The sequence below is a fragment of the Bos taurus genome, chromosome 2 (assembly GCF_002263795.3).
Source record: "Bos taurus isolate L1 Dominette 01449 registration number 42190680 breed Hereford chromosome 2, ARS-UCD2.0, whole genome shotgun sequence".
NCBI lineage: Eukaryota > Metazoa > Chordata > Mammalia > Artiodactyla > Bovidae > Bos > Bos taurus.
In genome coordinates, this window is record NC_037329.1 from 132,930,182 (window position 1) to 132,956,698 (window position 26,517).

General features: G+C 51.2%; 1 protein-coding gene across 10 annotated transcripts in view; it reads left to right on the forward strand.

Moving 5' to 3' along the window:
- TMCO4 (transmembrane and coiled-coil domains 4) overlaps positions 1-26,517 on the forward strand; it is a 105,083-nt gene that overhangs the window by 14,440 nt on the left and 64,126 nt on the right. For 9 of the 10 annotated variants that reach the window (XM_024983142.2, XM_005203348.5, XM_024983166.2 and 6 more), the window contains 3 exons: positions 8,618-8,795; positions 16,147-16,321; positions 17,064-17,091. In XM_024983142.2, the coding sequence (XP_024838910.1) occupies positions 8,626-8,795; positions 16,147-16,321; positions 17,064-17,091 (373 nt within the window). In that variant the 5' untranslated portion in view covers positions 8,618-8,625. The remainder of the gene's footprint in view (positions 1-8,617; positions 8,796-16,146; positions 16,322-17,063; positions 17,092-26,517) is intronic. The other variant, XM_010802680.4, reaches the window with a different exon arrangement.

The following is a 26,517-nucleotide window of genomic DNA, read 5'->3' on the forward strand; positions in this document are numbered from 1 at the left end:
CCACTCATGCATTCTTGAGCTTCCCTTATGGCTCAGATGGTAAAGAATGTGCTTGCAAGGTGGGAGACCTGGGTTTGATCCCTGGGTTGGGAAGATCCCCTGGAGAAGAGATAGGCTGCCCACTCCAGGATTCTGGCCTGGAGAATGCCATGGACGGTTCAGAGCTGAACTTGACTCAGCGACTTTCACTTGCACACGGTAGTGTGTGCGTCAGGACCATTAGCGTTTGATGCATCGCCTTGTGTTCTGTGTGCTCTGTGATTGCCTTGTGGTCCTTATGCTCTGTGATCGCCTTGTGGTCCTTATGCTCTGTGATCGCCTTGTGGTCCGTATGCTCTGTGATCGCCTTGTGGTCCTTATGCTCTGTGATCGCCTTGTGGTCCTTATGCTCTGTGATCGCCTTGTGGTCCTTATGCTCTGTGATTGCCTTGTGGTCCGTATGCTCTGTGATCGCCTTGTGGTCCTTATGCTCTGTGATCGCCTTGTGGTCTGTGTGCTCTGTACTCTGTGAGGTGTTTTTTAGAAACACAGCTGCATCGTATTGTGTATCCCGCGATGTACTGTTAACCACCTCCCTGGAAAAGAGATTCCCTTCGTCCGTGGCACTTGCCAGTTTCTGTGATGGAAATAACCCCTCTGAGGCCCGTTTCAGGCTCCCAGCATCACTGAACGTAGATCTGGGAGAGGTGCCAGTCTGAGCTGACATCAGCACACCATATTATGATTTAAAATCATAATCCATCAGGGACTTCCCTGGCAGTCCAGTGGTTAAGACCTCTACTTCCCATGCAGGGGGTGTGGGTTCGATCCCTGGCTGGGGAGCTAAGATTCCACATGCCTCCAGGCCAAAAAACCATAACATAAAACAGAAGCAGTATTGTAACAAATTCATAGACTTTAAAATGGTCCCCATCAAAAAAAAAATATTTAAAAAAAATCTCTTCATTCTGATCTTATAGTCAATACACAGTCATTATTGAAAATTCATAAAATTTAAACATAGAAAAGATTAAAATCATACAGAATCTGTAGCCACCAACCCCCACCCGCCCCACTCCACCCCAGTGTACAGACAGTCAGTGTCAGCCACCCTGCTGTAAGTCCAACCATCCCCTCCATGCAGGTCGAGACATGAAATAACTGTCTTAAGAGTTTAAAAGAATACAGCTCTGTGGCACTGGGGAAATCCAGAAGAGTCTCTGGTATCCCACCATCCAGAGATCCCCGTGATGACTGTTCTTCCAGGCATTTTACTTGTCTATCTTTTTAATATGGTTGGACTTGTGGCTTGAATCTCCTGGTTTACAGTCATACTACATGCTCGTGCCTCGTAGGAAGGTAACATCCAGGGGAAGGATGTTACCGATGGTAATCGATTAAAAACCCTTTGGAGGGTTAAGAGTCTGCACTTCCACTGCAGGGGCCTTGGGTTCGATTCCTGGTCTCGGAACTAAGGTTCTACAGGCCACACAGCATGGCCAAAAAGAGACCTGAAGAGGCAGAAAGTATTCTGGCTCCTTGAACATAGAAAATGGCCTGTTAGGATGAAGCTCAGATTATTTGAAGTTTGGGTCGCTGAGCATCTTTGGGCGTCCTTGGGCTGAGCGTTATTGGGTCGCTGAGCATCTTTTTGGTTCTTCAGAAACACCTTCTCTCTGCTCCCGCTGGGCTCTGGGGCGTCTCTGGGTAATTCAGGTGCTGGGCCCTTGTTGCATCTGCCTTCCTCATCTGATGCTCGAGGGGAGGGTGAGGAGTGCCTTTCCAAAGAGAATAACCAGGAAAATCTAGCTTTTGTTGACACCTCAAAACTCGTTCATTCACTTGCTCACGTCACAGGTGATTTCTGAGCACTCACTGCATGGCACGCAAATGGCTGGGCCCCGGAATACTGGTGTGGAGGAGATCCAGTGCCAGCCCTCTGCCGCCAGGCTAGCCAAGCAGCGGGTGCAGCACCCATGGCTCAGGGTATGAAGACTTGGAACGGACAATTCATGCCAAGAGCCAGGCTGCTCTCGATGAATGATCGATGCCTACAGACCTGGGGGACAAAGGTCAGAAGTAGGGTCAGGGCTCCCCTGGGCCCTGGGGCTAACCTCCCTCTTTCCCACAGGCCTCCTCCCAGTCCCACACGCTATGGACCTGCGGGCTGGTTTTTCTGGTTTGTTCCTCCAAGGCAATTTGCGTATTTCTCCAGGAACTTCCAAGAAGCTGAACAGCCTGTTTTCAGACTTAGAGAGAAGGGAGGCCCAAGGTTGTTTCTTGAAATCTGGATAAGCATTATATAAGGTTTCTTTCTCTTCAGAACTTTCGTCATTGTTTAAAATGATCTTTCTTTTTCAGTGTTCTCTATTTTCTTTCCAACTCCTTGTGTGGAATAGAATGATCTTAATTTAAATGTTTTGAGTTTACCTGTCGTCTGTCTCCCTGCTACAGTGTATCTGCATGGTGGAAGGTGCTTGTCCGTGTGTCTTAGTCACTGCTGGCTCCCCAGCATGTAAGACAGCATCTGTAATATTTATTGTACTCATCTGGTACGTGTTTGGTAAATTAACTGATTGATTTGAAGTGGAGGTGAACATTTAATTTGGGTTTATTTTAAGTTGAGGTTCTCAAATTCTATAGCAATGCCGCACTGCTTGTTTCTTTTTAATTGATTATGGACTCACGGGCAGTTGCAGAAATAGCGCTGAGAGGCCCAGTGCACCCTCCCTCAGCTCTGCACGCGGCCCTGGCCTGCACAGTCGGGTTGGACTCCTCAGCTAGGCGCGCTTGGTCCCCTCAGGGTGTAGCCCCTGGCAACTTCCCCTCCAACCTCATTTCTTCCCTCCCCGCCTCTACACCCACCCATTGCTAGGCGCACTTGGTCCCCTCAGGGTGTAGCCCCTGGCAACTTCCCCTGCAACCTCATTTCTTCCCTCCCCGCCTCTACACCCACCCATTGCCCAAGCCCTGGCTACGCTGAGCATCCTTTTGGTTCTTCAAAAGCATCTTCTGTCTTCTCCGTTTGGGACTGACACGTTGTCTCCTCTGCCGGAACACTCTCTTCCCACTGACCCCGCTCCATCTGAGGTCGCCTTCTCCGGGAAGCCAGTGCCGGGCTCTCCTCTGCGTGTCTGGCTGTCTGGGTTTCCTCTGCTGCAGCACTTGCCCCACTGCTTTGCCGTCGTCTGGTACCTGTCTGTGTCTGCCACCGTCCTGTTTCTCCTCCTAGATCGCCTTCTCCGGCCCATCTTAGCTCCTGCAGGCGTCTGCTGGAACGGCCCCTTTCGCCTGATGCCACTGCCACCCCCTCCTTCCTCATCACTGCGTACTCCGCTCTCCCTGGTTGCTCTTCCCTGGCCGTCACCGAGTACTTGACTGAATATTTACCTGTTTATCTGCTTACTTACTCATCACTTGCCTCCTGGTGACTCAGATGGTAAAGAATCCACCTGCCGTGCAGGAGACCCCAGGCTCTCAGTGCAGGTGCAGTCTTCAGGTGGGGAAGAGCCCCTGGAGGAGGGCATAGCCGCCCACTCCAGTATTCCTGCCTGGAGAATCCCATGGACAGAGGAGCCTGGCGGGCTACAGTCCATAGGGTTGCAAAGAGTCGGGCACGACTGAGCGACTAACACTTTCACTCATTACTTATTTATTTAGTGACTGTTCAGAGCATGGATCATGCATTCAGTTCCTCTGAGTGAAAAAAATCTCAGTTCCACCTCTTAGTAGCTGTGTGATTATGTGCAAGTTACTTAAATTATTATGATTATGACGTATCAGTATAGTATTGCCTGTCTCCCTCCTGAATGTGAGCCCCTTGAGGGCAGGGAATTTGTCAGTTTTGTCCAGTGATCTGCCCCAAGCCTGCCCAGAACAGGGCATCCTGCATCATATATCCTTCATTCATCCAGCAAGTAGTGTTTGAACACCAACCATATTCCACGGCTGGCTCAGAAAGCTTTGGGTACAGCAGTGAAAAAACACCTAGGGCCTGCCTCGGGGAGTTAGCATTCTCCTTATGCACACAAGTAAACAAATACTCTAAAAGTATATTACTTAAGACGGAAGTAGGTATTACAGAAGTAGAACAGCGGACTTGGTTAGAGAAGCAGAGTAGCTTGGCCTAGAGGAGGTGACATTCGGGCTGAAGCCAGAATGATGTGAAGGGCGAATGCAAAGTGTCCCGGGCTGGGAGGACAGCAGGTGCAGAGGCCCAGGGGGAGGACCAGCTTGCGTATTGAAGAGCGAAAAGACAGTCAGTGTGGCTCTAGTGCAGCGAGCGCGGTGGGCAGGGGGTGTACAGGCTGGGATTTAGAGGCAGGCAGAGGCCAGACCAGGACTGTGTAGACCACCATGAAAGGACTGGTCTTCATCCTGGGGCGATGGGAGGCCTCTGGAGGACTTTAAGCAGTGGAGTGACATGACCGCTATGTGTGACAACAAGGCCGCTCGGGCTGCTGTGCAGAGAATGGATTTATAGGGGCGTCACGAGTTTATTTTGTTGAATGGATGAACGAACGGATGAATGGATGAATTTGGCCTGAGCTGAGTTCTTCGGGCACTCAGCACACCCTCTTCCCCGCTGTGGTTAGAGGCAGGCCAGCTTAGGATTCTCTGATTAGAAGGCTGTGTCTTCTCGAGCTGAGACCTAACATAGGGTCAATAAACTACCACCGTGGGCTCCTCTGGGTAGGAGCAGCAGTTACTCCAGTCTCCAAGTGGCACATGGTGGTGCTGATTAAAGGTAGTAGGAATCGCCGAGTCTGCTGACATCAAGGCCGGGCACTGCCCCCGGTCATCATCTTAGTTCATGGTTTGTTGCTGTGCCCTTTGTTCACGGCCATGGTCTGTGCTGATTATCTGAGCCAGGGAGTTCAGTTCAGTCGCTCAGTCGTGTCCAACTCTTTGTGACCCCATGGACTGCAGCACACCAGGCCTCCCTGTCCATCACCAGCTCCCGGATCTTGCTCAAACTCATGTCCAGCAAATCGGTTATGCCATCCAACCATCTCATCCTCTGTCATCCGCTTTTCCTCCCGCCTTCAATTTTTCCCAGCATCAGGGTCTTTGCCAGTGAGTCAGTTCTTCGCATCAGGTGGCCAAAGTATTGGAATTTAAGCTTCAGCATCAGTCCAGCCAGTGAATATTCAGAATTGATTTCCTTTAGGATGGACTGATTTGATCTCCTTGAAAAGCTATGACCAACCTAGAGGGCATATTGAAAAGTAGAGACATTACTTTGCCGACAAAGGTCCGTCTAGTCAAGGCTATAGTTTTTCCAGTGGTCATGTATGGATGTGAGAGTTGGACTGTGAAGAAAGCTGAGCACCGAAGAATTGATGCTTTTGAACTGTGATATTGGAGAAGACTCTTGAGAATCCCTTGGTCAGCAAGGAGCTAGGGAAATCCACTCCAAAAGATCTTGAACCTGGGTTCCTGGAGCAACCGTTGGAGGCCAGTCTTGCTGGGTGACATTGGGCAAGGTCTTAACCTGTCTGGCCCTCAGTTTCTCCATCTGAAATGAGGGGAGGAGAATCCCTGTGCCTGATGCAGAGGAGAGAACATGGGGTTTGGAACCAAAGTCTGGTTTGATTTTCATCACGTACTTACTGTGTGACCTTGGGGAAATCACTTGACCTCTCTGAGCTTGTAGTTACAGGAGAGAGTCATAATGCCTCACATGCTACTTAACCTTACCTGGCAATTGTAAGAATTAAATGGATTTACAGTGCTTTGTGAGCTGTTAGCCTGCTGTCCAGATGTTGGCTTGTGGCTTTAACTAGCTCAGAGTTATTTTGAAAAACAGATGCCGTGTTAGCTGCCAACAAACTTTTAAATAATCCCTCCATAGATGAAATATTTTGAGAACAAAAGATTTTATTGCTCAGCTGGATGAGAATGAATTGTGAGCCAAAGTCAGTGTGGCATATGGGTATTAAACTAGAAATCTCTGGGCAATAAGACGAATGTTTAAAACGGAGATGGTGCAAAACAAACAAACAAAAAAAACAAGAGATGGTGGGTGAGATGTCTGGCTAAGAGGTCTAGCTTTGGGTTCTATTGTGCTGTTCTCTGGCATATGACCCGGGCCCAGATCCTCCTCTGAGCCTGTTCCCCCAGGAACAGGGAGAAAGTGTTAGTGTGTTAGTACCTGGCTCGTAGAGCCAGCTGAGACAGTGTGTGTTAAAACTGCAGCCTGGGGGCCTGGCATCCAGCGACGGGTCCCTTTGGTTGCCTCTTACTCTTATTTATGCCCCTTTGCTGCATGCCAGGCACAGTGCTGAGCACTTGTTTGTTGATAATTTTATTAATTTATTTCTTTAACATTAATGTAGTGTGAGCCCAGTGCCAAGTTCTGTCTTTTCAGTGCTTTATAAATACTGACTTGCACGGCGGTGTTCCTCGTTGCTTGCACAGATCTTCCAGACACATACTATTATAGTTCATTTGTAGGTGAAGGAATCTCAGTGCAGAGAGGTTGAGCTTCCCCAAGTCCCACACCTTCTTCTCATCACACTGTCTGCCTGGTCCTGAGCCTGCATTTGTATCTGCAGTGCCTGTGGTCACGGCTGGCTACCCTTCCTGGTCCCCCCTCCCAGGGCCCTTGGAGGCCTGGCTTGGCGGGGTTTGTCCCTATGCCTGCCTTCCCTCCGTCCACTTCAGCCGCCGGCAAAGAAGAACAGAGTAGAGGGAGGGGCAGAGGGAGGGCAGGGAGGCCTTACTCGCTCCCTGCCCCTCTTCTGTGGCTGCGCTGGGCTTCTCTGCGGCATGCCATGCCGGCTTCTCTCGTGTGCCACATGGACTCCAGAGAGCTCGGGCTCAGTTGTTGCGGTGGGGCTTAGTTGCCCCTCAGAATGTGGGATCTTGGTTTCCCAATCAGGGGTCGAATTCACGTCTCCTGCATCGGAAAGCAGATTCTTAACCACTGGACCACCAGGGAAGTCCCCCAAATACACAAATCTTAAGTATACAGTTCAGTGGATTTTAAAGTCACCACCTGGGTCAAGATACAGAACGTTTTCTTCACCTAGAAGCCTTTCTGTATCCCTTCTGGGCCAGTATTCCTCCAACGGCAACCCCTCTTCTGACCCTTCTCGCTATAGATTGGTTTGACCTATTCTTCAAGTTCATATAAACATAATTCTACAGTATACGCTCTAGCGAATGACTGTCTGCTTATCATTAAGATTCACTCGTGTTGAAGCCTGTGCGTCAGGCTTTGTTCTTTTTCATTGCTGTGTACATTCCATGGCATGACTAGACACAGGACGTCCGATCCACCCGTGGGTGAATGTGTGGGTGGTTTCATTTAGGACTGTTACGAATGAAGTTTCTCTGAGCATTCATGTACATGTCTTTTGGGGGACATAAGCCCTCATTTCTCAGGAGTGGAATTGCTGGGGTGTAGGGAAGACATTTGGAGAAGGCAATGGCATCCCACTCCAGTACTCTTGCCTGGAAAGTCCCATGGATGGAGGAGCCTGGTAGGCTGCAGTCCATGGGGTTGCTAAGAGTTGGACACAACTAAGCAACTTCACTTTCACTTTTCACTTTCATGCATTGGAGAAGGAAATGGCAACCCACTCCAGTGTTCTTGCCTGGAGGATCCCAGGGATGGGGGAGCCTGGTGGGCTGCCATCTATGGGGTCACACAGAGTCGGACACGACTGAAGCGACTTAGCAGCAGCAGCAGCAGGGAAGACATTTGTTTAACTTTACTGGATAAAGTGAGACCATTTTGCCTATGGTTATACCAAGTTACATTTTCCCCAGCTGCATATGAAAGTTCTATTTGCTGCTTATTCTGTTAGTATTATAGGTCTTTTTTAGTTTTAACCATTCTGATAGGCGAATGGACTTGGGCTTTTTTCCTTTTAAAATTTGTTTGCTGGGTCAGGTGTTAGTTGCAAGATCTTTAGTCTTCGGCATTCGAGCCCTTGGTTGCAGCATGTGGGATCTAGTTCCCCAACCAGGGATTGAACCCAGGCCCCCTGCACTAGGGGAGTGGAGTCCGAGCCGCTGACCACCAGGGACATCCCTCACTGGAGGTTTTCATTTCCGTGTCCTCAGTGGGTGATTCACACTCCGCCAGTATGTTTGCAAGTTCTTCTGTCTTTTTTCTTTGTCAGCACTTGGTGTTGTCAGGTTTTCAAGTTTAGCCATTCTGATGGGTGAGTAGCCATGTCTTACTGGGGTTTTTATTTTTGTTTCTCTGATTCATGATGTTGAACATCTCCGCACGTGCTTATAGACCACTTTTGTAAAGATACGTGATATCTTTTGTGAAGTACCTACTCAGGTCTTTTGCTGGCAAAACTAATACAATTATGTTAAGTTTAAAAATTAAATAAAATTTAAAAAAAAAAAGAAAAAAAAATTTGCTTTGTTTCTTTTTCTCAGTGACTTGTAAGAGTTGTTATCCTTCTGGGGATACTCAGCCTTTGTGATAAACACATTTGAAAATATCTCCCCATCCCCCACCGCCCAGTCTCTTAAAGATGGTAACTAGAAGTTTTTCATTTGAATGACGGCTGATTCATCCGTTTTTTCTTTTATGATGGGTAGTTTGTGTCCTGTTGAAGGAGGCTTTGCCAACCTGCTGAAAGCAGCCTTTCACTGGGATTTTTCCCTGCAGGACTGGAAATGGCCGCAAGGGACGGGTCGGGCCCGAGGCTGCCCCGGGTGGCTGAGCCAGGTGTGGAGGGGGAGCCGCGTCTGCCCACGGGCCGGGAGCTGACCGAGGCCAACCGCTTCACCTACGCCGCCCTCTGCGGCATCTCCTTGTCCCAGCTCTTTCCAGAGCCCGAGCAAAGGTGAGTGCTTCTATCTCACAGAGAGAGATATTTCAAGTCCTGCTATTTCAAGGAGATGATTTCTGGCAGCCAGGCAGCCTTCCAGGTGCTACCAGACGGTACAAAGAGGACAAAGCCGTTGTCCTCGCCTTTAGGAACTCACATCGTAGGGGGACAGCGACCCCTCATTCGGTACCCACTCCTTTATAGCTTCACAAGGCATTTAAGGAGCGCCTGCTGTTTGACCAGGCACCGCTTGAAGCACATGGAAAGTGTTCGTGAATAAGATCAACAGGGCCACCTCTGCCCCTACACTCAAGGAGGACACCCCCTAATGCAGGACAAGATGTCTGTGCATTCAGTGAGCACCTACTGTATACTGAGGATTGTGAAAGGCCCTGTGGAGAACGCAAAGAAAAGCAAGGCCTGGCTCCTGTTCTCCTGGTGCTTACAATCAGGGGGCTAAACCAGGTGTCTGGGTTTGTGTGTTTTGTTTTGTTTTCATTTTTATTCACTTATTTATGTATTTATGACCGTGCTGGGTCTCCGTTACTGCGCTTGGGCTTGCTCTAGTTGCAGCGAGCAGGGCTTCTCCCTGACTGCGGTGCGCATTGCCTCACTTCTCCTATTGCTGGGCGCGGGTTCTAGGGCGTGCCGTCTTCAGCAGTTGCAGTGTGTGGGCTCCATTCCCCAAAGTGAAAGGGAAAGTCGCTCAGTCATGTCTGACTCTTTGTGACCCCATGGACTATACAGTCCATGGAATCCGCCAGGCCAGAATACTGGAGTGGGTAGCCTATCCCTTCTCCAGGGGATCTTCCCAACCCAGGAATCGAACCAGGGTCTCCTGCATTGCAAGCGGATTCTTTACCAACTGAGCTATAAGGGAAGCCCTGGCATGTGGAATATTCCAGAACTAGGGGTCAACCTGTGTCCCCTGCACTGGAAGGCGGATTCTTAACCACTGAACCACCAGGGAAGTCCCCGGTTGACTGGTTTAAGAGTGGATGGATGGGCTAAGTGCTGCGATGGGGGTAGGTTCAGTGAGTGTTAGGATCAGAATAGTAGAGGGGCTAGGAGCGTGGGCTTGGCCTTCAGGGATGTGCAGGGGAAAGTTTGGAAGGCCAGAGGGGCTTGTTGGAAAGCTGGTGAAGCTGTTTGGAGAAACCAGGACAGTGATCCGGAGGTGGAGGAACAAAGGGGAGGCAGCCTTTTTCGGGGCTGGGGACAGCTTGGGTGCTGTGGAGGGGCAGGCGGAGCCCCCAGACTGGGACGGAGGGCGTTGGAGCACACAGATAGTGTTGCTGAGGCCGGAAGTGGTGGGTTTTGGGGACAGGAAGTAGAAGAAGGTTTTGCTTCTGCATTATTTCCAGGAGCCGCGCCCCCTCAGTCCCAGCATGGGCCCCTTGCGTAAACTCCTCTGTGCCTTGAGTCTTAGCTGGGCTTTTTTTTTTTTATCTTTGTCATCCTCACTGGACCAAACACTTGCGCGTATTCATCTCCTTGGGGGTCACCTCCAGGAAGCCTTCCCAGACCCTCCTCACCTCCCGGACAGGATGCGTCTCCACCTGTCTGTCCAGTGACCTGCCCCCATGACCTCCGGCACACTGCACTGCAGCTCTTCCCATACCTGCTGCCCCACTCCTGTCCCTGGAGGGCAGGAACTGCCCTGCTCATCGCTTGAGCGCCCAGTGCCTTGCACACAACTTGGTGTAGCGAAGACAGTAAAGATTTGTGAAAGGAAGGAGTGGATACATACTGACTCTGTTAGCACAGGAGACAAACCACGGGATTTGGACTCAGATCTGGGTTCAAATCCTACCCCTGCCACTTTGCGATGACATGTGACCCCTGGCAGGTTATTTGGCTCCCCTAAGCATCAGTGTCTTCAGCTGTAAAGTGGGGCTAGTGATGCCCACCCTGCAGGGTAGTTCCCAGAGTCAGATGAGATAATGTAGGTAAAGCATGTAGCGCAGTGTCTGGCCCACAGTAGGCACTAGATAAATGTTAATGCTTACTAACTCTGTGACTTGCTTCATTTGTTCAGTTTCCTTATCTATAAAATGAACTGGAACTGACCCCTACCAGTCAGGGAGCTTTGGGCTGTAAGTAACAGGACACTGTACCAAAAGAGATTTAAATAATAAGAGGTTTTTCTCACTTGATAAGAAATCAAAAGGAAGAGAGTTCCAGGGTTGATAGAGCACCTCAAAAAGCCTTTGGGTTGGCTTCTCTGTAGCTCTCCTGACCTTCCTCTCCTGATCACAGAATGGCTGCTGCAGTGCCATACATCACACCCTCACAGAATAAGACTCGAGACGAGAAGGGGAGGACGAGGATGCTCTGCAAGTCTCTCTCATTAGGGAGGAACTCTTTCCCAGGATACCCTGCAAAGGCTTCCCCTTTTATGTCATTGGTTAGAGCCAGTCAGATACACTAGCCTTGCCTGGAAGGGAGGCATGGAAAAACTAAAGACACTTGTCATTCTCTGTCTCCATCATGGGAGGGGGCTTCTACTGGCCCAGAAGAAGGGGCTGGGGAATCACTGCTGCTGAGAAGCAGCCATCCATCAGAGAGGGTGGTCCTGGGGAAGGAATGTGTGGATGGCCGCTGCAGAGCCTGGCACAGAAAGTAAAGAAAGTGAAGTTGCTCAGTCGTGTCCAGCTCTTTGCAGCCCCATGGACTGTAGCCTGCCAGGTTCCTCCATCCATGGGATTTTCTAGGCCAGAGTACTGGAGTGCGTTGCCATTTCCTTCTTCCAAACCCAGGGATTGAACTCTGGTCTCCCGCATTGTAAGCAGACCTTTACTGTCTGAGCCACCAGGGAAGTCCTGGTTTCTTTCTTTCTTTCCTTCTTTCTGGAGATTAGAATTTATCTCGTTGGGTGTTCTGTTCCTGAGCAAGCAAGGGTCCAACTCCTGCAAGGGTCCAACTCTCTCCCTGCTCCAACCCATACCTGTGCCATACTTCAGTTCAGTTCAGTTCAGTCGCTCAGTCGTGTCCAACTCTTTGAGACCCCATGAATCGCAGCACGCCAGGCCTCCCTGTCCATCACCAACTCCCGGAGTCCACCCAAACCCACGTCCATTGAGTCAGTGATGCCATCCAGCCATCTCATCCTCTGTCATCCCCTTCTCCTCCTGCCCCCAATCCCTCCCAGCATCAGAGTCTTTTCCAATGAGTCAACTCTTTGCATCAGGTGGCCAAAGTACTGGAGTTTCAGCTTGAGCATCATTCCTTCCAAAGAAATCCCAGGGCTGATCTCCTTCAGAATGGACTGGTTGGATCTCCTTGCAGTCCAAGGGACTCTCAAGAGTCTTCTCCAACACCACAGTTCAAAAGCATCAATTCTTCGGCACTCAGCTTTCTTCACCGTCCAACTCTCACATCCATACATGACCACTGGACAAACCATAGCCTTGACTAGACGGACCTTTGTTGGCAAAGTAATGTCTCTGCTTTTAAATATGCTATCTAGTTTGGTCATAACTTTCCTTCCAAGGAGTAAGCATCTTTTAATTTCATGGCTGCAATCACCATCTGCAGTGATTTTGGAGCCCCCAAAAATAAAGTCTGACACTGTTTCCACTGTTTCCCCATCTCTTTCCCATGAAGTGGTGGGACCAGATGCCATGATCTTCGTTTTCTGAATGTTGAGCTTTAAGCCAACTTTTTCACTCTCCTCTTTCACTTTCATCAAGAGGCTTTTTAGTTCCTCTTCACTTTCTGCCATAAGGGTGGTGTCATCTGCATATCTGAGGTTATTGATATTTCTCCCAGCAATCTTGATTCCATACTTAGGAAGCTCTTATCTTTCCAGAAGCTGCCCCAATCTGGTAAATCCCTTCCTGATAAGCCGGTAGATATGCGGGGGAAGAGCTTTGCTCACTTTGTCCACATAAAGAAATGTTTATGAACCTGAACTGTGTGCCAGGCCTGTGCTGGGCACCACCTCCACCTGGGGGGGCTCAGGGAGAAGCCATTGTTCTGTGGGCCCCCCCCCCCAAATCCACATCTGGTTGTGAGCGCCCGTGGCTGTGGCTGAGCCCGAAGCATTTGCCTTGGGGGTGTTTCCTTCCTGAAAGTTGAGTGTGTGTGCGTGTTAAGTCACTTGGGTCCTGTCCAGCTCTTTGTGATCCTGCGTAGCCCGCCAGGCTCCTCTGTCCCTGGGTTCTCCAGGCAGGAACACTGGAGTGGGCTTCTGTGCTGCAGCGCAGCATGAGCAGCCCTTTCCACGTGGTTGATCGTGGTCGTCTTAAGACCCAAAACATGCTTGGGAAGGGGGCGGTCTCTGCAGTGGTTCAGCATGGCCTCTGGAATCCGAGACTTGGGGGCTTGGACCCTGGAGCTGTCACATAACCTCTGTGGGTCTGAGTATCATCCTTGTTTCTCGAATGGAGGTAAAAATAGTGCTTCCCGCCCTTGTGGGGCTGTATCCAGAAGTCAGCGAGCCCATGTGTATGGAGCAGCTAGCACAGGGGCTGGTGGATAGTTGCTCTGCGGTCACCATGGATTCTCCTTGCCATTGACTGTCATATGTTTTGACTGGGGCTTCCCTGGTGGCTCAGATGGTAAAGAGTCTGCCTGCAATGCAGGAGACCCGAGTTCAGTCCCTGGGTCAGAAAGATCCTCTGGAGAAGGGAATGACTACCCACCCCAGTATTCTTCACCAACCACATCAGAAGCATTACCAAGACCCCGCCATTCTGCAGTGCTGTTTCCTCGTTTAATAGATTGCCACACTGGCCCTTTATATATGTTCTCATTCATTTGTTTATCCAAAGAAACACCTGTATAGGGCTTTACACCTGCCAGTTTGGTTCTGAGCACGTGACACCTGTTAACTTGGCTAATCCTTTCGACAACCCTATGAAGTAGGTTTCATTCTTCTTGCTGGTGTTTCCAAGGCACAGAGAGGCTGAGTAACTTGCCCAAGATCACACAGCTCACGGCAAAGCTGGATTTGATCAGAGTTCATGCTCTTCACCCTTCCACGCGTGAGATGCAGCGCTTCTCTGCATCCGTGGACGTAGGGCCCAGCCACGCCGCTGCCCTCGGCCCCGAGCCCTTTCTGCATACATGTTGACACAGAAATGACACTGGATCCACTTAGTCATCCCTGCCCCCCACTCACACCCACACGTCACCCCAGGGTAATTCCAGTAATTCCAGCGGGGCAAATCATAGTAACTGTAACAGCGGTAGCTAACATTTATGGAGGGTTATCGTGTGCCGGGTGCTTTTATCTTGTGATTTAATCTTTCTGGCCAATCTCTGAAGCAGCCCTGTTATCATCTTCACTTTACAACAGAGGAAAATGAAGCTGAGAGAAGTGAGGGAGGCTGTGAAGCCAGGCACCGAGGGGCCAGCACTCTCCCAGGGGTCAGGTTTCAGAGCCCAGCTCAGCCCTCTTCACTACCTCCCTTGGTCACCTTGTAAATAAAATGGTGATGCTGGGACTTCCCTGGTGGTCCAGGGCTAAGACTCTGCGCTCCCAATGCAGGGGGCTCAGGTTCAACCCCTGGTCAGGGAGCTAGATCCCACACGCTGCAGCTAAGACCCAGTGCAGCCAAATGAATAAATATGTTTAAAAAAACTATAAATAGTGATGCTAACCAACATTAATTATCTACCGCATGCCAAGCCTTGCTTGGGGTGCTTCATATGTAGCTTCTCATTTAATCCTCAAGCAGTTCTATGAAGTCAGTCTCTTACACCCGTTTTCAGGTAAGGAAACCGAGGCACAGAGAGGTCAAGGTACTTTCACAGCCTCGCTCAGCAGTGAAGGACGTTTCCACCGACCGCGGAGGGGGCCACCCACGTGGGCTGGGCCTGCCTCAGCTGCAGAGAGCCACCCTCCCCAGGATTCTGCCCCCTTCCTGGGGCATCTGTTGTCCGATGACTCTCTGATGTGAGGGTATGAAGGCCCAGCCCTCTCGCCCCACTAGGGGACATCTCTCAGGGGTCACCCCATCTTCAGATCTCCCCACAGGATCAGCTGAGACTTCTGTTGAGACTGGATCTCAGCTCCCTCCCGCCCACCAAGTTCTTCATCCTCCCTGCCCATCCACAGGTGTTGACCCCGAGGGACTCCCAGTAATCATTTCAGAGCTACTTCCTGGAGACCTGGACCAAAACGGTGGTGTTCCCAGGATTTGAACCCGAGTCCTGCACCCACTGCATGGGCCCAGCCTGCAGACCTCTCTCTGCTTGGGCTTTGGCAGCAGCGGCTCTGAGGAATGGGTTGGGTGCGCTGCCTGGGATCCGTGGAGACTGGAGCCAAGCAATGCCAGCGGAGAGCCTCCTAAGGTCACCCCCATGACCAGGAAGCTCACCTTGTTTCTGGGAAACCTTTTCTCGGAACTTGCCTAATCACCTCCCAGCTGACTCTCCTGCTCCACATCCCAGTGGTAGCTTTGAATCAAAGCCTGATGTGGGCTCTGCCAGGGTCCCCAAGATGCCACGAAAGTGAAAAAGTGTCAGTCACTCAGTTGTGTCCGACTCTTTGTGACCCCATGGACTGTAGCCTGCCAGGCTCCTCTGTCCGTGGAATTCTCCAGGCAAGAATACTGGAATGGATTGCCATTCCCTTCTCCAGGGAATCTTCCCCACCCAGGGATCAAACCTGGGTCTCCTGCATTGCAAGCAGATTCTTTACCATCTGAGTCACCAGAGAAGTACCCCCAAGATGCCATGGGCTTCCTGCATCTCCTGGGGTCCCTTCTGCCCTGGAGTACCCCATCCATCCCCCACCCAGGGACCCCTGTGGGACTCAGCTCAGATACTCACTATGGACAGAGACCCCACGGTAATGGTTGCATAACTTCCTCCATACTTTGTCCACTTCTGCGGCGGCCAGCGTGTTTCTAGAAAGCATGTCCGTGGCTGTTTCCAATAGCAGGAGGTCGCCACATCTGCAGGAAGCCTTTTCTGGTCGCCACCCCTCGCCTCCCAGGTGGATTCGGGGCCCCCTCTCTGGACTCATCAGGGCTGGATTCCTGCCTCTGTCCTAGTGTGTCCCATGGCGCTAGACTAGTTAGTTCCGTCTGGGTCTCTACCCCTCGATGAGCTTCTTATCCAAGATCCGTCTTGCTCATTTTTTATTTCACAGCCCTCAGGGCAGGCTGGGCTCAGGGTGTTTGTCAGTAACTAACTGCTCATTGCCCTCATTCCTATGGTTTATCAGCTCTTTGTGGTTAAAGTTTTGGTGGAGTAAGCTCAGATCCGCTCTCCTGAAATCAGGTTTGGCTCTCTCGCTATATTCCATGGGCCACAGTTGCCATGGTTTTTTGTAGATGCCAGCTCTTCACATCCCTTAACATGTCTCGTCTTGTGAGTTGCATGGTCCAGGGTCTCAGCTGTGTTTGTCTTTCAGATCCTTCTGCACAGACTTTGTGGCTGGCCTGGTGAAGTGGCTGGACCTGTCTGAAGCCGTCTTGCCTACCATGACTGCTTTTGCCAGTGGTCTGGGAGGCGAAGGAGCAGACGTGTTTGCTGAGGTTTTGTTGAAGGACCCCATCTTGAAAGATGACCCACTGGTGATCACTCAGGTACACCCACTGCCCAGGTAGCAGCTGCTGGGGAAAGCAGACAGCTTCCTCTCAAAGTCAGCCTGAATATCACTTCTAGCTGTGTGGGGGGAGTTCAAAGGTTAAATATTGCATCATAATATCTGATGATACGATGATTGTAGCTAGTGTTGAATTATCATTATCGAATATTTACTATTGATTTATTACTTAAACATTGCTTCTTATATGCTAGCATCTTTACTCATATGAACTCATTTAATTCTCAGAGCATTTTTATGAGGTAGGTAAAGTGATCATCCCCATTTTATAGATGAGAACACTGAGGCACAGAGAGGTTTAGTAACTTGTTCGAGGTCACACAGCGGATTTGAAGCTTGCCGTCTGACTCAGAAGCCCGTGCTCCTAGCCGTTAAGCTGCGGTGCCTCTTTTCGGAAGCATCAGCTTTGCTGTGTGCCCTTGGGTGTGTCACTCACCTGCTCCGTGTGCATTTGAAGCAGGCAGACGCTTGACCCGGGCTCTCGGTGCCAGCAGAGCAGATTTAAAACAGCCCTTGCCCTCCTTCATCTGACTCCCTGAAGTTCTCACGCATTTGTTTGGTTATGTGCTGGCTTGTTGGTCTGCCTTGCCACTCAAATGCAGGGCAAAGGTATTTTGTCTGCCTTGTTTTCCCACTTATTGTTAAGAGTCAGTAAATGTATGTCCAGTGAGCAGGCTGGTTACATATCAACCTATCGCTAATTCCTGTTACTTTTCCCTCAGGATCTTCTGAGCTTCTCACTCAAGGATGGTGAGTTGATAGTTCCTAAGTTCTGTAAATTGTGGGCACGTGTCTCCCCCTCAGCCAGGGAAGCCAGGGTTAGGTGTTGCCTCTGTGGTCCCATGCTCGTGGCCTTTTCAGAGCAAGAAAGGGAAGGGAAGCCAGTAGCGCTGGGGGGCCGGGGAGCTCTCCATTCACACCAAGGGCCAGCGGCGTGATGCTCCTTGCGGTTTTACTGATTCCTTACCGCACCCCCCAGTCTAACCTTCTCAGTAGCTCTGGAGCCTGGCTCTTGCCCTCCAAGGTCTGTTCTGCTGACATCAGGGAGAAGGAACACAGAATTGAAAATGACATTCCAACAGCCTCTGTACCGTGTAATAAAGGGAAGTTTCAGGGACTTCCCTGGTGGTCCAGGGGTTAAGAATCGGCCTTGCAATGCAGGGGACACGTGTTCAATCCCTGGTCAGGGAACTAAGATCCCACAGCCCACTCGCCATAGCTAGCGAGCCTGCACACCACAAGGAAAGATCCCACGTACCACAGCTAAGACCAACTCAGCCAAATAAATAAACACTTTTTATAAACAGAAGTTTCCCCGAGTCTCCACCGAACCTCTGGCTCGTGGGGGATTGGAGGGGTAAGAAGAGGAGGAAGAAGAACAGGATTTCACGAGTAGGCATAGCACACGGAGGAGCGTTGGCAGGAGAGAGCGCTCAGAGGAGGGTCACGGGGGCCGGAGCCCAGTGAGCTCTGCACGTTCACAGGGTCCCAGGCGGTTCCCGTGGAGTTTACAGTCTGAGAAGCGCAGCTCTGAGGCTCAAACCCCAGCGTGGCCCTTTTCCAGCCACGCAAAAATTTTAATTCTGTATCTCAGAGCTGAATGCGGATCACGCAAGGGTGATCTGGCCCAGCCCCTGCTTTTAGGCGGGCACAGCCTGAAGTAACACTTCTTCCTTTAAAAAAAAAAGATTGTTTATTTATTTTGGCTGCACTGGGAGACGTGGGTTCAATTCTTGGGTCGCGAAGATCCCCTAGAGGAGGGTATGGCAACCCACTCCAGTATCCCTGCCTGGAGAATCCCCAGGAACAGAGGAGCCTGGCGGTCGCAAAGAATCAGACACGACTGAGCACAGCACAGCACTGGGTCTTACTTGGGGCTCTCAGGATCTTCGCTGCACGAGGGCTTCTTAGTTGCAGCATACAGGATCTAGTTCCCCAACCAAGGATGGAACGCGGGCCCCCTGTGTTGGGAGTGCAGGTTTAGCCGATGAGGCCACGTGGCTGAGCTGTGGTCTGAGGATGTGGTGGAGCTGGTCTGAGAATCCTCGGCAGAATCCCTTTTATTTCTGCAAACTGAAATGAGGGAATATTCAATCGTCCTGGATGGTCTTAGAATGAGAGGTGGTTTGCCCAGAGGTCTGGGGCACAGGTTTCGGGAGAGCAGGGTAGCCGGTCAGCACACACACACTCTCACGTGATCGTCATGGTAATGACAAAGCGCTGGGTCCGGGCACTTGCTGGGAGGCCAGACGGCTGCCAGGGGCTGTGCAGACTTGGAGTCCTCCCTGCCCCCTGAGGGGTGCTGGCGGGCTTTGTTCCCATCTTGCAGGTCAGGGTCCTCTTGGGTGAGACTCATATTTCCAGGAGGAGCGACTGGGGCCCAGAGAGGGGAAGGGGCTTTCCCGGCAGCACACGGTGGCAGGTGACCTTCTGGTAGGAACCAGGTCTCCGGCCTCCTGGGCCAGCCCTCTGTCCCATGGCCTTATCACGGGGGAAGCAGCTCCTGTGTGTGCCAGACTCTCCCTTCCGTCTCCCAGAGCCATGTGTATCCTAGCCCGCCACCTGCCCGCACCTGCCAATCACAACCCTTCTGAGCACCCATGAGCACCCCAGGACACCTTAACTTACCACCCTTTGCTGTGGTGGGTGTGGGTGTGGGTGCCCTTGGCCTGGCTCTCACACAATAGTTAGAGTGGGTTTGAAATGGCCTGTGTGTAATATCACCGTCTGGTACTTCATGTCCTCCCGAGGGCGTTCTCGTAGGCAGCCTCTAAACTGGCATTCAGTTCAGTTCAGTCGCTCAGTCGTGTCCAACTCTTTGTGACCTCATGGACTGCAGCATGCCAGGCCTCCCTGTCCATCACCAACTCCAAGAGTTTACTCAGACTCATGTCCATTGAGTTGGTGATGCCATCTAGCCGTCTCATTCTCTGTTGTCCCCTTCTCCTCCTGCCTTCAATCTTTCCCAGCATCAAGGTCTTTTCAAATGAGTCATTTCTTTGCATCAGGTGGCCAAAGTATTGGAGTTTCAGACTGGCATTGCCTGTTAAATTTCTCTGGAGAATCCCCCCACTTGCTAAGCACCTGCTCATGCTGGTGACTGCCCCTGGCCCTTGTCAAACACAGCATCCTCATCTCCATCCTTTCATGTAGACAGTCCTGCTTCACAGATCAGCAAACTGAGGCTCAGAGAGGTAAAGAAACAGGTCTAAGCTGTTAAGTGGCAGAGCCAACATTCTAAAATAAGTGCTGTTAACAAAAACCTTCTCAGATTTTACCCGTGGGAGTTGGAGGGATGCAGAGGCATCCCCACAGGAATATAATAATCCCTCATGTCTAAGCCGGCTTCCCAGGTGGCGCAGCAGTAGAGAATCTGCCTGCGAAGGCAGGAGACTCAGGAGATGCAGATTCAATCCCTGGGTCAGGAAGGTCCCCTGGAGGAGGAAATGGCAACCCACTCCAGTATTCTTACCTGGAAAATCCCATGGACAGAGAGGTCCGTGGGGTCACAAAGAGTCAGACACGATTCAGTGACTGAGCATGCATGTCTAAAGAATACCAGTCTCTGGCAGCATCTGAGGGGTCCCTTTGGTTTGTCTCAAAGCCCCTCCAGATGCTGGCATCTACAAATAGGAGCATGGTCAGTGACACACCAGGACCCCCAGTGGGAGCTGGTGGAAGGGCTCGAAAGTTCCCCAGAAGGCAGAGGTAGGAAGCCCCTCAAGCCATCCAGATGGCCCTCGTCGGACACAGGTGGGCCCCAGAGAGATGGCAGGTTCCGTTCCAGCCCCCACAGTAAAGCAAGTCACATGACCATGTGTGGTTTTCAGTGCATCTAAAGTTATATTTACACTATGCTGTAGTCCGTTACGTGTATAATAACGCCATGTCTAAAAGGGGGTCACAAAGAGTCGGACACGACTGAGTGACTGAACTGAACTGAAAAATCCAGGGGACAAACTTTAATTTTAAAATGCTGTTGGAAAAAAATGGCACTGATAGACGCGGGATGCAGGGTTGCCATAGACCGTCAATGTGTGAAAAACAAACGAAACAACACATTGTCTGCAAAGTGCCATCAGGGTACAGCAGAAGCCTGTAGTTGAGAAAATGATGCCCAGAGTGGGAGCGGCTACTGTTGTCACGTCCAACTCTGTCCTTATTAATGAAGAACCAAGGACCAAGATGGCAGAGGATGAGATGGCTGGATGGCATCACGACTCAATGGACATGAGTTTGAGTAAGCTCCGGGAGGTGGTGATGGACAGGGAGGCCTGGCGTGCTGCAGTCCATGGGGTCACAAAGGGTTGGACACGACTGAGCGACTGAACTGAACCAAAGGACCAAGAACTGGGAGCACTGGGGGATCTGCCTGCCTGGTGTTAAAATTCATCGGCAAGTTGCTGAACGTCTCTGCCTCCGTTTCCTTGGGCATCAAATGGGAGCCACAGTACTCTTTACCTCGAAGGGCGGCGGTGAGGACTGAGTGGAATAACCCAGGTCAAGTGCTGAGAACAGAGCTGGCGCTCAGGACGCAGCCCCTGAGTGCTGCAGGGCCGCGGTGGCCGTGGGGAAAAGGGAAACTCCTGGGAATCAGGAAACCTGGACTCTCATCCTGTCTCCGAGACACTTGTGATGTCCAGTCACTTCTCTGAACTTCAGTTTCAAGTACGAAGAGGCAAGAGCTCAATGCTACTTCAAAGCAAAACAAAGCTGTCTTTGGTCCTAAGAACACAGTCAAGGGTCTTGTAAGGAGAAGGTCGGTGTCATAGCTGGGCCAGTGGTTCGAGGCCTATCTCGTAAGCTCCGTGAGGGCAGGGCTCCTGTCTGGCTTCTTCACTGTTTTTTCCCAGGGTCTGCAACGCTGGAGGACAGATGGTGGGCATTTAGTGTTTGTTGGATGGATGGAGGGATGGTTGAATGGATGGACAGAAGGAAGAATGGATGGTCTTTCCCTAGAGTGCAAGCGTAGGCGCTAGCAAGGCGGTTTGTCTGGACTATAGGGTTAAGCCATCTTTTTCTGCAGAGACTGAGCGGGTAGGTCGCACAGCACAGAAGAAAGCTGTCTGTCTGTGTGGCTGCGTTTCTCTGGGTGTGAGGCATGGTGGTTAGTCCTGGAATCAGCCCAGGAAATCAACATGAAGAGCTGCAGGTCTCAGAACTTCCTGGAAGGTTGACCTTTTACTGACGATGTTGGGATCTTAGTCACGGAACGATGGCCGTCTTGGCAGCAGTAGGGTGGAATTTCTTTGCACACCAACCATTTTCTTCTCCTCACCCATTAACAACCCACGAAGCCTCTGGCCTGCCTAGCTGGAAAAATAAGCCTTTCATATGTTGACGGTTAAACTGAACCTGAGCTCCCTAAACCGGGTGTACACAGTGGCAGCACTGCAGACATTGGGGACGGGATCGTTCTTTGTTGGGGGGCCCTGTGGTGCCTTCTGGGAGATTTAGCCACCTCCCTGGCCTCTTTTCACCAGACGCCAGTAGCCCTCCCTGACTTGGGACAACCAGAAATGCTTCCATACTTTACCAGATGTTCTTGGGATGGGGCTGCAGAGCACAAAAACGTCCCCAGTGGAGAACCATTGGTCCAGGACCCACAGTGTGGCCAGGTGGGGCTGGGTTACTAGCAGTTGGTGGTCTTCATAAGTGACCTAGGAATTCCCTGGTGGTCCAGTGGTTAAGAACCTGCCTTGCAATGGAGGACACGTGGGTCCAATCCCTAGTCTGGGAACTAAGATCCTGCATGCTGCAGGGCGACCGAGCCCACACACCGCAACTGGAGAGACCATGTGATGCCTCAGAGACCCTGATTGCCACAACTAAGGTGAGATGCAGCCTACACAAATAAATAGATAAAAGTTACCCAGTTGCTCTGGGTCATGTAGCACAGATGGTGAATGACTGTGTAATAATATATAATCCTTAGCTCAACTGCTAGAATAGATAACTGTTATCTCCACTGGGAGGAAATTAGGCTCAGGAGGTTAGGTAACCAGAGGTGAAATTTCAAAATAAGTTTCAAATTCCATTTAAGGCAGTGAGTCTCATGGTGAATTATGAGCCAGAGACGTAGCTGAATCATGGTTCTCGCCCTCTGTACCCTGAATCCAAAGATAGCTTTGGCTCCGGGCGATGGGACCCAAGGAGGTGCAGCTGCAGGAGACAGAACCACCTTCACCGCAAGCCCGGCTCTGCTTTCTGACCCAGTCTTTATGACTAAATTGCAAAGCCTACCTCACCGATGAATCAGAAGAGCCTGAGAGGTCGTCTTCGATCGTGGTGGAACGCACACATTGTCACCTGGTGGCCTGAGTCTCCATCAGGATCCTTAAGACTCGGCAAGCTTGTTATCCGTATTGAACTGATTGACACATTCAGCCAGTAAGAACTGAGCCCCACTGCGTGTGCCAGGCCCTCTGCTGGGCGCCGGGAGGAATCCTCCCCGGGGCAGATGCTCATGGAGTGCCTACTGTGTGCCAGCCCTGAGCAGAGTGCTTTTATGATTTGTTTCAGCCCCTCAACAGCACTGGGAGGTTGATGCTGGCCCCTGTCCCCTCGTTGTGCTGACGAGGCCACGGTGGCCCAGCAAGGGAAATCAGCTGCCTGAGGTCACACCACTGGGGAGAAGGAGGGCAGGAGTTGAGCCCAGGCATCATGGTTCCAGAGTCTACTCTTATCTTCGGCCATGCGGCATGTGGGATCTTAGTTCCCCAACCCAGGATCAAACCCATGCCCCCAGCAGTGGGACCTTGGAGTCTTAACCACTGGACCCGCCAGGGAAGTTCCCCACCATGCACTCTTGACTGGTGTTCTCCTTCCAACGAGGAGATGAAATGATAGAACCCTCATCGTTACAGCTGCCTTTAAGGGGATTTGATGAGGCCAGAACCAAGAGCGAGCACCCCGAGAGGCAGGGTCCTGAGGAGCGGCCAGACAGGGCGGCATCTAAGAAGGTGGAGCTGGAGGAGGGTTTCGGAAGAGGCCCCTTGGCTCCCATGACCACTGGCCTTGAACTACGCTTGTTACCACCTGAGTGTCCTTCATTGTCCCCCCAGAACAAGCCGCAAAAAGGAGTCATACCCGGAACCATCTGAGGTCAAGTCCTGCCCTGAGTCGGGGTGCATCTTAGAAGCCCCATCCCTCCAGCCATGCTCTCCCCACCAGTGTGAACACCCTGACTTGTAAGTCAGTCTAGCACCCAGTGTGGGGGCCCCGGGGGGCATGGGACTGGAGGTAGGTGTGCTTTCTTTGTATGAAAAAGAATTCACTGAGGGTGAAACTGGGTATTAATATTTCAAATGCTATATAACATATACAATTAGAAAAGTTAGGGGGAGGCCTTCCCTGGTCGTCCAGTGGCTAGGACTCCACACTCCCAATGTAGGGGGACCGGGTTCGATACCTGATCAAGGAAACTCCTATATGCCGGATGCCACAGCTAAGACTCAGCCCAGCCAAGTAAATAAATAAATAGAAAAGAAGAAGAGAAGAGTTGGGGGAATTCCCTGGCAGTTCAGTGGTTAGGACTCAGCACTTTCATTGCTGGGACCCAGGTTCAATCCCTGGTTGGAGAACTAAGATCCCTCGAGCCACATGGCACAACCCAAAAGAAAAAAGAAAAATTGGCCCATTGAGGGATGGCAGCGCAGTGGGCTGGGTAAGTGGTTGTATGAACGTGGCCTGAGAGTGCCCTCGGACCCTAAGGGAGCGGTGAGACAGGTCCCCAGGCTGACTCAGCAGCTCACAGCCTCACCCCAGCAGTCCTTGCTTCCTAGCATCTAAGGATCTAGGAAACATGACAGTTTATCATAAAAAGGGTACTATCAGCCACCCTTTCTCAACCACAGTCCATGGGGTGGCAAAGAGTTGAACAAGACTTAAGTGACTAACACTTTCACTTTCCAGCCACCTTTATCTGAGGACTAATTTGTAGAGTCACGCTGTGGCTCAGACGGTGAAGAATCCACCTGCAGTGCAGGAGACCCATGTTTGATCCCTGGATTGGAAAGATCCCCTGGAGAAGGGAAGGGCAACCCACCCCAGTACTCTTGCCTGAAGAATCCCATGGACAGAGGAGCCTGGCGGGTTAAAATCTATGGGGTCGCAGAGTCAGACACGACTGAGCGACTGACACTTTCACACTTGACCACTTACTGCATCCTAGGTGCTGGCCAGGTCCATCACATGTGTCTTCTCATTGCATCTCAACAAAAGCCAGGTTAAAAAGATATTCTTGCCCCCATTGTACAGACGAGGAAACTGAGGCTTAGAGAGATCAAGAAACTTGTCCGAAGCCGTTCAGCTATAAAGATAATCAGATGAAAATTCAAACACCAGTCTGTGTGGCAACTGCCTGAGTTTCTGCTTGAGTTCCTTTCCTTTAGTCTTGAGGGCAGCCCCCCTGCCCCCAAGGGAAGGGCTTGGCAGTGATCTCTTCCCAAATGTCTGGGATGCTGCTGCTCTCCATGGAGAGGCGAGGTCAACCCCAGGCTGGTCACCCCGGCTCCCGAACTCAGAGCCGTACTGAGTGCAGAGGCTGGTTCAGTGCCTGGCAATGGAGGTTGTACTGCTGAGGTTGTACCCCCAAGGAGGTGCATGTGGCTGTGTAGGGAAGGTGGGGCTTATCATGGTGCCTGGGGTGCACCTGGCATGTAGTGCCAGGCTTCATGGGTGCTGTTCATCCTTTAATGCACAGCATAGTGTTAGACGGTGAAGTTCAAAGTGCAGTAGCTGCTCTGTTGAGATAAAGGTGAGAGAAGGAGCCCAGGGGTGTGAGTTCTAACCCTGGGTCTGTCCAAACACACTGGGTGACTTTGGACTTGTCCCTTGCTGTATCTAGGCCAGAGGGACCCGTTGGACTCCAAGGGTGGAGACTGGGGTGGGTACTGGGGCTGCCAGCAGTTGAAGGCTGGTGTTAACTCCGGCTCCACTCAGGGCAGAGTTCGTGTTCCCCTCCAAGATTTTCCAAAGAATAGACTGCCTGGGTGTTGGGTCATTTGTATGTGTGCCTGTGGCCCATATCCTAGGGCTACGTGTGGGATGGTGTGGTGGTTGTTACTCAGTCGCTAAGTCACGTCTGACTCTGCAGCCCCATGGACTGCAACACGCCAGGCTTCCCTGTCCTTCACTATCTCCTGAAGTTTACTCAGATTCATGTCCATCGAGTCGGTGATGCCATCCAGCCATCTCTTCCTCTACCACCCCCTTCCCCTTTTGCCTTCAGACTTTACCCAGCATCAGGGTCTTTCCCAAGGAGTCAGTTCTTCACATCAGGTGGACAAAGTACTGGAGCTTCAGCTTCAGCCTCAGTCCTTCTAATGAATATTCAGGACTGATTTCCTTTAGGATGGACTGGTTTGATGTCCTTGCAGTCCAAGGGACTCTCAAGAGTCTTCTCCAACACCGCAGTTCAAAAGCATCAGTTCTTCAGTGCTTATAGCTTTCATTCTGGTCCAACTCTCACATCCACACATGACTACGTAAAAACCCTTGCCTTGACTAGACGGACCTTTGTCGGTACAGTTGTGTCTCTGCTTTTTAATATGCTGTCTACGTTTGTCGTAGCTTTCCTTCCAAGGAGCAGGTGTCTCTTAATTCCATAACTGGGAGGATTAGCAGCCCCGATTGCAAGCCTGTCCGGTGGCTCCCGGCCTTTTTAGGAGCGCCGTGGATGCTGGTTTCCTCCCCTACAGAGGTCACAGGAGGAGTCTTCATCATGTGGCTGCTTCTAGGCATGAGTGCCCCAGACCTTCTGAGATCGGGGGTTGCTAGTTAGAACAAGTGCAGAGGCCCTGGGGCAGGAATGAGCTTGGCTTCTTGGTGGGACAAACCCTGGTGCGTGAAATAGGGATCAGTAGAAAGTGAGGTGGGAGAGGGTGGTGGGAAGCGGTCAGATGGTGTACAGCCGTGCAGACCGTGGGGGAAAACGTGGGTTTTATTCCAAGTGCATTGTGGAGTTTCAAGCTGGGGAAGAGAAGCTCCCACATTTGTGACTATCTTTCAAGCTGCTCTGTGGCAAGCAAAGTGTGGGGGCAAGGGTGAAAGATGAGAAAGCGAGGAGATGGCTGGTGAAGCGCTGTGGCTGTCGTGGTGGCCATGACAACAGAGATGGGGAGCTGTGCTCAGACTCAGGATATGCTTTGGAGGGGCAGCTGTCAGTATTAGCTG